Source organism: Vombatus ursinus, unplaced genomic scaffold (genome assembly GCF_900497805.2).
Source record: "Vombatus ursinus unplaced genomic scaffold, bare-nosed wombat genome assembly UNPS02001287.1, whole genome shotgun sequence".
Lineage (NCBI taxonomy): Eukaryota > Metazoa > Chordata > Mammalia > Diprotodontia > Vombatidae > Vombatus > Vombatus ursinus.
This window is the reverse complement of record NW_020941065.1, coordinates 5,294,308-5,305,552: the sequence shown is the minus strand read 5'-3', so window position 1 is coordinate 5,305,552 and position 11,245 is coordinate 5,294,308. Positions and strand designations below refer to the sequence as shown.

The following is an 11,245-nucleotide window of genomic DNA, read 5'->3' as shown; positions in this document are numbered from 1 at the left end:
CTGACATCCCCTGTTCTAAGGCCCCTCCTAGCTCTGAAATTCTTTGTTCTAAGGCCCCTCCCAGCTCTGACATCCCCTATTCTAAGGCCCCTCCCAGCTCTGACATTCCTTGTTCTAAGACTCCTCCCAGACCTGACATCCCTTATTCTAAGGCCCCTCCCAGCTCTGACATTCCCTGTTCTAAGGCCCCTCCCAGCTCTGACACTCTCTTTTCTAAGGCCCCTCCCAACTCTGACATTCCCTGTTCCAAGGCCCCTCCCAACTCAGACATTCCCTATTCTAACCACCCACCCACCACCCACCCCACCCCTCCTACACTCTTCTCTAACATTCAAAGAAATCACAAATCCTGTCCTGAGATGCTCTGCACTCACTCCCCACAGCCGTGATGCAGTCCTGCACTATCTACATGGCAACCACTGTGAGATCGTCATAGCAACATCACCAAGGCAACTCAGGCCCACACTTGGCAACCAACCCAGTCTTGAGGGACCACACGCTCACAAGGGCTGGCCCATTTCGACCACCTGTTTTCCTGACCTCCTTGACCCCAACCTTTCTTACTGTAGAACCAGGGGTCAAATTAGTTCCCAGGAAGAAACCAGCAGGGGAGGCAAAGGGACCCGTTTGGATTGCCGACACTGTGAGGATACAGCCTGCCTCTCAGGGGTCAAGATGAGGGCAGGATCAAAGATGCTTTCTACTTCTGGGCGGTTACTGGGTCGCATATTTCCCTAGGGCAGGGCCCATGTCTTATTGAAACTTTGTGTCTTCCACCAGGAGCTAGCTCAAAGGTCTCTGTCCAGTGCTTAATACATATTTTTTCAAATGACTGAATGCATGCATGATTCCCCTACAGAATATAAGGTCCATGAAATCAGAGATTATTTTTCATTTTTGTTTATTTTCTCCAGGGCCTACCTGGCACACAGTAGGTGCTAAATAAATGTGCAAGGAATAGAAATGAATTAAATAATTAATGGGAGATTGAAACACTAAGTGGGATATTATACAGATCTTATCTAACCTCTTATCAATCAACAAGGGTCTAGAAAGCACCTAATGTAGGCTGAGGGCAGTGTTAAACACTGGACTGATACAAAGACAAAAACAGCCTATACCTTAAGAGAGCTTATGTTCTGTCAGTGGAAACAAATGGTGCATATTTGAAATGGATTTTTTGAATATTTTACATAGTATTTTAAAAATTCAAAGTCATTTTTAATACAAATTTTTAAACAGAAAAATATAAGGTAATTTTAGAGGGAGGGGAGAGGCTATAGCATCTGGGGAACTGGGAGGAAGTATGCATAGAACAAGGGTTATACTAGATGAACCCTAAGGTTCCTCATAGATCTCAACATAAGATCCTAGGATTAGTAAGAGATCAGACAAGTTTCAGCTACTTATTTGGGGGGGACAGGAAACAGGAAAATGAAGATGGGTATTTTTGTTGTTGTTCAGCGGTTTCAGTCCTGCCTGATTCCTCATGATTCCAGTTGGGGTTTTCTTGGCAAAAATACTGGAGTGGTTTGCCATTTCCTTCTCCAGCTCATTTTACGGATGAGGAAACTGAGGCAAATAGGGTGAAGTGACTTGCCCAGGGTCACACAGATAGTAGGTGACTGAGGCTGGATTTGAATTCAGGTTTTCTTGACTCAAGGCCTGGTACTCTATCCACTATGCCACCTAGCTGCCATGATAGGCATATCTTCTAGGAACGTGGGGGTGATACTCACTTGTTTTGTGTCCTAGGCACTAGAGACAGCTAGGAAGTAAAGTACATTGAGGCTGGTGACCCTGCACAGACCTCCCTCACTTAGATCCAATTCACTCACACGTCATGGCATCACCTCCCTGATGTCATGGTCCTCTTCAAGAAGGAAGGACAAACACAACAACAAAAAGTACATTGGAGCAACGAGGTGGTGCAGTGGATAGAGAACCAGCTGTGGAGTCAGGAGGCCCTGAGTTCAAATCTGGCCTGAACTTACTAGCTGTGTGACCCTAGGCAAGTCACTTAACCCCAATTGCCTCACCAAAAAATAAATAAAAATTTTAAAAAGTGAATTAAAAAAAAAAGAAGTACATGAATGTTGGATGAGAATAAGGTTGTTGTGGGGATCAAATGAAATAATATTTCTTACGTGCTTTGTAAACCTTAGAGCCCATATGAATGGTAACTATTATTATTGTTGTTACGATGACTGTTATTATTATAATAAGATGATGGTGGTGATAATTAATGTGTTCAATCCTAGACATCACGTTTTATTTTATTTTGCTTTTTTTTTTTTCTGGTGAGGTAAACGGGGTTAAGTGACTTGCCCAGGGTCATATAGCTAGTAAGTGTCAAATGTCTGGGGCAGGATTTGAACTCAGGTCCTCCTGACTCCAAGGAGGGAGCTCTATCTACTGCGCCACCTAACTGCCCCCCTAGACATCACATTTTAGGAAGGACATTAGAGAGCTAGAGAGTGTCTGGGGAGGGCAGTCAGGATGGTAGAGGACCCTGAGTCCACTTCAAATGAGTTTAAGTTGAAGGAGTTGGAATATTTACCCTGGAAAAGAAGAGACTTGGGGTGGGGGAGAAGAGAGCTGTTTTTAAGGCTATCCTGTGAAAGAGGGGTTAGCTTTGTTTTGCTTGGCTCCAGAAGACAGATCCAGGAACAATGGGTGGAAATTTCAACAAGGTAAAATGAGTCTGGCAGGGCCTTGCTCCGGAGAGAATAATTTTTGCAGAAATGGCTGGCTACTAGATCGTCCTCTCCTTGAGGGCAGAAGCTGGCCTCTTTTATATTCTCTGCCCCACAGAAGGCACTTAGAAACTTTCTGTTGGACTGAATCATTCCCCAAGTCTTGTATACAGTAGGTGCTTAGTAAATGTTCATAGACTTGAATCTCTCCACTCTTGCACCTTTGGGGTGTCCCCATTCAGCAGCCCCCAGGTGTTCCCAGGGTCAGGGGGAGAATTAGAGGTCTTAGAAACTGGCTTCAGCCTCTAGCATCTCCACAGCTGCCAAACTGATATGGCACAATTTGGATCATGTCACTCCCTGGCTCAAACAGCTCCGTAGCTCCCTATTCATGTAGAATCAAAAGAAAACTCCTCTGCTTGGTCTGTAAAGCCCAGCTTCAGTTTGCTTTTCCAGACTTATTATGCATTACGCTCCTTTCTGGATTCCAGGTTCTAGCCAGAACAGACCACTGGCTGTGGCTTTGCCCAGGACATTCTGTGCTTTCCCCTGGTTGCTCCCATGCCAGGAAAGCCCTCCCTCCTCCCCCTGTCTCTCAGAGTCCTGAACTTCCTTTCAAGCTCAGATGAAACATGACCCCCTGCATGAGGCCTTTCCAGCGGCTCACACCTCCGTCCTGAAATATTTTGTGGCTATTTTTTATTTATTTACATGTATATATGTCGTTTCCCTCGACAGAACATAGCTCTTTGGAGGCAGGATCTGTTTTCTGTTTTGATTTTGTATCCCCCCCGACCCTAGCTCAGTGTCTGGCACATCGTAGGTGATTAATAAGTCCTTGTTGATCGACTGATTAATTATGTACGTGACAGCAAATTCTGCTTACACGCTCACTGATTGTCTAATTAGCAGCATAATGCAGTGGTTGTGGATAGTGTATAGGTCTCAAAGACACAAAATGCCAGGTTCAAATCTCATGCCTGACATGTACACGTATGGCAAATTACTTCACCTCTCTGGACCTCAGTTTCCTCATCTGTAAAATGAAAGGACTGGGCTCAACAGTCTTCACGGCCCCTTCGAGATCTACATCTATGACCCTATTATTTATTCCTTCATGTGAGCAACTCATTTAACCTCTGAGACACAATTTCCCCATCTGTAAAATGGGCATAAAAAATAAAAAAATTTTAAGTGTTACAAAAAAATTTTTTTTACAGATATTTTTACCCTCACTTTGCAGATGAGTAAATTAAGTCTCCGAGAACCTCATTCGTATTTGCAAGCCTCAAAGGAATAATGCAGATGAGGTGTGTTAAAACTTCAAAGCATTACACAAAAAAGTCAGTTATTATTATTCATATGATCATAGCTGTAGAGCTGGGACTTGAGAGTCATCTGGTCTGATCTCATTTTATTATCATTAATAACAATAATTAATAATATAGAATTACACATAATACAGAATGTTATATCTTTATATATAAAACATAATGTATATTATATACTGTATCAGAAATCTGTATTATATAATTATTAATAATAAAATGAGAGGTTAGACTAGATGGCTTTTAAAGAATCTTTATAATATATATTATGTATAATTGTTTTATAATATATCCTATATCCTATAATATATACTATATCATATAGTATAATAAACTACACTACATAATAAATACTCCAATATTATGTTATCTACTATATGTAAAGTTTTTTGCAAACCCTTTAATTAATTAGTAAATGCTAGCTGTTGTTAATTATATATAATTATAATATAACATATTGTATATTATAATAATTATAACAACATATTACAATAATTATAGTGTTATATATATTTGATTATAATAGCTTGTTGTTGTTGTTCAGGTGTTTTCAGTTGCGTCCGACCCTTAGTGACTCCATTAGGGATTTTCTTGGCAAAGATACTGAGGTAGTTTACCATTTCTTTCCCCAGCTCATTTTACAGATGAGGAAACTGAGGCAAACAGAGAGGAAATGACTTGCTCAGAGTCACACGCCTAATAAGTGTCTGAGGCTGAATTTTAATTCAGAAAGATGAGTCTTCCTGATTCCAAACTCTGTGCACTGTACCACCTAACTGCTTCCAATAATACTAACTAAAGGTTTGCAAAACGTTTTGCATATATTAACTTTTTTTTTAATAGATGAGGAAACTGAGGCCCAGAGTGACTTCCCCATGCCCACACTGGTAGCAAAAGACAGAGCCAGTATTCAAACTCAGGTCTTCTAGCTCTGAGCAGATGGTCTTTCTATACCACACTACCTCCTGTAGGATTATTATTGTCTTTCCTAGCAGAGCATCAGCTTGCCAAAAGAGGAGGGGCTAGGTCTTTCTTCGTTCCAGAACTGACAGCTGCAGAGACATGCTAAGACGAGTCTTGTGTGGGTGCTGCTGGCCAGCAGCTGCTCCCTCTGCATCGCCCTGGACTTTGTCCTCACTATGATCTCCAAACCCTTGACCCCATGATTCTTTCCCAAGGCCATCACTCCTATACTGGCTACAATCGCCTCTGTTCCCCATCTTGACCCATTGGTGAACCTGTTCAATTCTATCCGGCCCTCTCCTCTCCAGTCCGTTACCCCTTTATCGTATCAGCAATTGTGCCCTTCGTAGCCTTAGCTCTGGATCCCCTCCCACCACCCATCGCCCTCACTCTTATTCATGTGCTGCTGAACAAAACTGGAGAGAGTCACAAAACCATCTTAAATGGGACCACTACAAATTTATCTTATGGATACACAACTGGGTCCTCACTGCTGCTGAGTAATTTACACCGTTGATCACCCTCTTCTCTTAGATACTCTCTTCTCTCTAGGTTTTCAGACCACTCTCTCCTGGTTCTCCTCCTAATCTGACAACTCCTCCCCTGTCTCCTTTGCTCGATCCTCATCCACACTGCGCCTGCTAAATGTGGAGATCCCCCCAGGATCTATCCTGGGCCCTCTCCTCTTCTACCTTTAAACTACTTCAGCTGCTGTGGTTTCCATTATCATCCTATGCAGATGACTTCCACATCTACTCATGTGCCCCTCACTTCGCTCCTGACATCCAGACACACATCTCTGATTGCCTGTCGGACATCTTGAACAGCATGTCCTGTACATCAAAAGATACATGAACTGCACGTGGACATCCTAAATTCAATATATCCAAAACTGAACTCTTTATCTTTCCTCAAACCCTTCCCTCTTCCCAATGCCTCTGTTACTGTCAAAGGTTCCATCATCCCCCAGTCACCCAGACTCACTGCCTAGTCATCAGTCTCAGCTTCAGATTCTCCTTCACCTCAGTCCCCTCCAATCAGTTACCAAAGCCTTTTATTTCTGAGTCTCTCAGATACACTTCCTTCTCTCCTCTGACACTGCCCCCACCCTGGTACAGGCCCTCATCACCTCTGATCTAGACTACTATAACATCCTGTCGGTGGGTCCGTCTGCCTCGTCTCTCCCCATTACAGTTAATCTTCCACTCACGCGTCACGCTGATTTTTTAAAACTTGCAGATCTGACCATATCATTCCCCCATTCAGTAAACTCCAGTGGCTCCTTATCTCCAGGATGAAATATAAAATCCTGTGGGCTTTTAAAGTCTTTAGTAATTGGGGCCCTTCCTACCTTTGCAGTATTCTTACACCTTACTCCCTTTCACATTCTCTGGCCCAATGACGACATCCTTCTTGCTGCTCCTATCTCCTGACTTGGGGCATTTTCACTGGCTGCCCCCCACCTCCTCCTTCCTCATCTTTGCCTCCTGGCTTGCCTGGTTTCCTTCAGGTCCCAGCTACAATCCTACATTCTTCAAGAAGCCTTTCCTAGTCCTCCTGAATCTAAGGGTCTTCCCAGAGATTATCATTCCCCAATTATATCTTCTTCAGACATAGTGGTTTTCATGCTGTCTCCCCCCAGTAGGCTTGGGAGCTTTAGCCTTTCTTTATATCCCCAGTACACAGCACAGTGCCTGGCACGTAGTAGGCAGTTATTACTTGCTAGATTACTGACTGATTTCGAATCAGAGAAGCTGGGTTCAAATCCTGGCTCTTTTACTGACTAGCTTGCCCTTCCCATCTCTTGGCCTCCATTTCCCCATCAGCAAAATGAAGGGACTGGATGGGAGGATTTTGGGGATACCTTTCAGCTTCAAATCTATGATCTCATGACTCTGTGTTGGGTTGTGAGGCATTACATGAACATGACAGCTTGGCCATCAGGCCCCAGGTTTTCCATACGCTTCCCAGCCCCACATTTCCTGTTTTACAGCTGTTGCTCAAGCTGGTTACGAAAGAGAAAATACCCAAGAATTACAGATCTCAGAGGCCATCTGCACCCTATCCCCAATACCTATAGAACCCTATGACATCCCCTCTGGGGGCTTGTTCATCCAGCCTCCGCCTGAAGACTTCCAATGACAGGGAACTCACTACCTCCTCGGAAGCACCTTCAGCTTTTGGACAGCTCCCATTAGTAGGAAGTTTTCCCTTACAAGGCTAAACATATCTCCCTGAAATAATCTTTCCCACACCAGCCTTGAGATACTTGAAGGCAGAGATCGTTTCCCCCCGAGTTTTCTTTTTTTCCAGGTCAAACGTCTCCAGCTCCTTCAACTGCTCTCATGATTCCTAACAGAAGCAAAGGGCCAGCTAAGTTTTAGCTGAGCTTCCTCTGTGACTGTGGACACTCATTTCATCTCTCTGAGCCTCAGTTTCCTCATCTGTAAAATGAGGATGCCCTTTCTGACTCACTGGATGGTTGTTAGGAAAGTGCTTTGTAGATTATAAAGTGCTCAGCTCTGACATCCCCTATTCTAAGGTCCCTCCCAACTCTGACATTTTAAGTTCTAAGGCCCCTCCCAACTCTGACATTCTAAGTTCTAAGGCCCCTACCAGCTCTGACATGTTCTGTTCTAAGGCCCTTCCCAGCTCTGATATCTCAAGGTCTAAGCTGTGATCCCAGGTCTAAGAGTGTACGATTCTGTCATTAAAACACACACACACACACACACACACACACACACACACACACACGCACACACCCCTTACCTGGTTCAGAGTTGTGAGCCACATGGACTTTAGAGCCCCATGACGGTGGGACCTGAAGTTGGCATTCAGGACCAGTGGGGTGTTCACCCCTGCAGACAAAGTTCCAGGAATGGTGACAGGGAGGACTGGTGGATCCCGGCAAGAGCAGACCTTCCCTTCCTCCTTTCCTTCTTCTCTGGGAGCACTCAATGGTCAGGTGAATCTGCACAAGATGCTACGGGGCACAAGAGAAAACACAAAGGCCTGTGAAAATCCCAGCCAGACCCCAGGCATTTTGCTGACGGTGGTTCCCTGCTGAAATGGCTCATGTTCTCCCCTGGCAGCCAAGGGCTGACTCTGCTTTTCTCTCTTCCCCATGAACTTCTTAGGGGTATCTGACAGGTCCAAGAGTCCCCAACAGTACCTCCTCCTCCTCTTTATTCTCCTTGATCACATCCCCAGCCTATTGCAACGGTCTCCAAAATGGCCACTCCATCTCTAGACCTTCCTCCTCCAATCCATCCTGTCCAGTTTGCCAAACGACCTGCCCTGGGATCACATAATTTTTCTACTCAAATTTTTCCAGTGGCGCCTTATTATATAAACTTCAAATTCCTTCGCCTGGCATTCAAGGCTCTCTACAGTTTGGTTAGTAGCCTGCCCCCACATGTACTCTCCAACTTTCTTTCAGACTCTCCCCTGATTCTAGTCTGCCACAATTATCTAATGTTTTCTCTTTTTTCCAAGCCTTCCCTCATGTGTTTACCTAATGCCTCTTCTATCTATCCCTAATCTTCTTTTGCTGAAATCCTACCCATCTATTCTACAAGGCCCAATTCCAATGCCACCAGCTCCAAGTAGATTTCTCTGATTCCTTTAGAGGATACAGTGGAAAAAATGGAAGGCCTACAGTCAGGAAGACCTGAGTTCAAATCCAGCCTCAGCTGGGTGACCCTGGTCAAGTCACTTTACCTCTGTCTGCCTCAGTTTCTCATCTGTAAAATGAGGTTAATAATAGCACCTGCCTCTCAGGGTTGTTTGAGAATCAAATGAGATAATATTTGCACAGTTCCTGGTTCATAGTAGGCACTACAGAAATTTAGCTATTATTATTTTTAGTCAGAAATTATTTGCTTTTCCCTCCAATTCTGCCTCCCACAGAACTTCTCTCAACACATTTTGCTGCATTTTGTACAAGTTATTTCTGTATATGTTATTTCCCTTCTTACCCTCACCCCACAAATCCACAAACCAGTAGGCAGATATAATTTATCTACCCTGGGAGACCAGGCAAGTGGGTTCTTCTAGGCACACAGTAGGCACTTAATAAATGCTTGTTGCTGTTGTAGGGCTTTAAAAATTGGTACCATGGAAAGCATGTTAGGCCTGGGTTAGAATTGCAGCTTGGCAACTTCTTGCCTGTGTGACCTTGAACAATGCAGTTTACCTGGGCTTGGTTTTCCTTAAGTGCAAAATGACAGCATTGGCCTTGATGGTGTCAACAGGACCTTTCCAATTCTAAATCTGTGATATTTTGATTTTTAGTAAATTGAACAGCTCCCACACTCTGACCCCCCGGTAAAAGAATATTGGTAAGGTAGATTTTAAAAAACATTTTAAACCATTCCTGTGATCCTTTCTGGGCTCCTGTTTCCTCCTATTATAGTGGGGTGTATGTGCATGTAGATATGCCTCTGAGGTCCCACCAGCTCTAAAACCATGCCTTTATTACGATTTCTGTGGTGTAGGGAGCTCCCCAGTGGAGAACTTCTATCAAGTTGACGCATATCGTCCTCCGAAGGCCCATCTTTTTGGAAGGAGGATGCTTTGTTTCACGGCCATATAGACTATATGATGCCCGCATATAACCTGCATCAACCGTCTTGCAAACAAGCTCGTGACAAGGTGGGTGGGCGATCGAAGGAGAAGAATGAAGAAGCTCTTGGTGGGGAAACATCCCTCCCAAAACCTGCCATCACCAGCAGAAGCGATTCGAGGCTGGCACCATCCCCAAGCACAGATGCATGCATAACGAGATTTACTAGACCTTGCCCTCCAGATCTAACCCGGCCCTAGATTCTCAACTTCCACACCTTCTTAAATGAATAAAGTACTCTTCCATACAATCAATCAATTAGCATTTATTGAGCCCTTACTGTGCGCCGGGCACTGTGCTAAATTCTGGACAATAGGCTAGACGTCACCATTCCGTTAATGCACCGCTTTACAAGCCTCTTTTAAACATGATAGCAGACCCTTTCCTAGATCACAGTTGCCGAAAACAAATGATCATCTCAATTTTTGTAGAGTGAAAAAAAAATCTCATTTTGGAATCTTCTTTTTTCTCCCATGTCATTTCCCCGTGTTTGAATCAAATCTATTTTTGCAACACCACCCTCCCTCGTCCCTTGGAATCGCCCTGAGTACCCCCAGAAAGGCTGAGCCGCGGCTTCCAGCCCATGCAACGTTTTAATCCGTCCCCACGGGCCTTTGCATTACTGCATTTTAGGCATGCACGTATCAAGCATCTCTTGCCAGCGTTGCGGCGTGGGCGTGCAGCCAGGTTGCATTTTCTGCTGCGGGTGCCCAAGGACCTCTCCCTGCAATCCAGGCACGCACAGACCTCTGCAGACTCCCTGGGCGTGGTGGAGAGGCGGGGGTGGGGTGGGGGAAGGGCTGTAGCCGCATCCGAGGAAATAAAAAACCAGGGTTCTTTCTTTACCTGCAATCACAGCTGCATCATTCATGTCCTGCCAAGCCAATCAACTGGGCCGCAAGGCATCCACGTGACTTCCGACTTTTTTCTCCTAACCCCCCCCCCACCCCGGTCCATTCCTCCCCCGGGTTGGAGATTGGTTTGAGCCCTGGGCGCTAGGACCGCCTCAAAGCCTCCTCCTGCCTCCCGCAGTCGAACGCCCGCCTTCCTTCGTCGCCTCAGCCAATAGGAAGGCCGAAACTCGATCGAACGGCGACTGCGACGCCCAATGACAAGCGAGCTTCGTTGGAGCTCGGTTGCTTGGGCGGACGGGAGGGTGTGAGGTAGAAGGAGCAGCTCCGGCTCTGGCTTCGGGTTCACTCCGGGCGCGCGCGGGCCCGGGCCGGGGGGGCGGCGGAGCCCCGAAGCTCGCGGCGCCGCGGGTGCTTCGGTGCGTGCTCAGATCGCGGGCCCGGGCAGCGGGGGAGAGCTGGGCATTGCATAGCTTGAGCCGGGGGGTGGAGGAGAGGGCAAGGTTCGGAGCCAACCGACCCCCGCCCCCCTCTTACTCCCGGCGGGCCAGGAGACCCTCCCCGGGGCCAGCTGGGCTCGCAGGAGCACCCCCGCCTTGCCATCCCGTTCTGCTCGGACCCCCGCGTGCGGGAGGCAATGGGGCGGGGGCCCTGCGCTGGGCTGAGCTGAGCTGCCGCATTGGGGGGCGGGGCCCGGAGCCCCCCCGCCCCCCTCCGGGCTGCAGCCGGCCGAGATGGGCCCCGCAGCCCCACCCGCCTCCCGGGCTGAGCCCCTTTAGC

At 46.3% G+C, this 11,245-nt stretch overlaps 1 protein-coding gene across 1 annotated transcript in view; it reads right to left on the bottom strand.

The window, feature by feature from the left end:
* Window positions 1-7,919, bottom strand: part of RNFT2 (ring finger protein, transmembrane 2) — a 72,052-nt gene extending 64,133 nt beyond the window's left edge. The window contains exon 1 of the mRNA XM_027865325.1: window positions 7,760-7,919. Within this exon, the coding sequence (XP_027721126.1) occupies window positions 7,760-7,783 (24 nt within the window). The 5' untranslated portion in view covers window positions 7,784-7,919. The remainder of the gene's footprint in view (window positions 1-7,759) is intronic.
* Window positions 7,920-11,245: the final 3,326 nt, after the last annotated feature.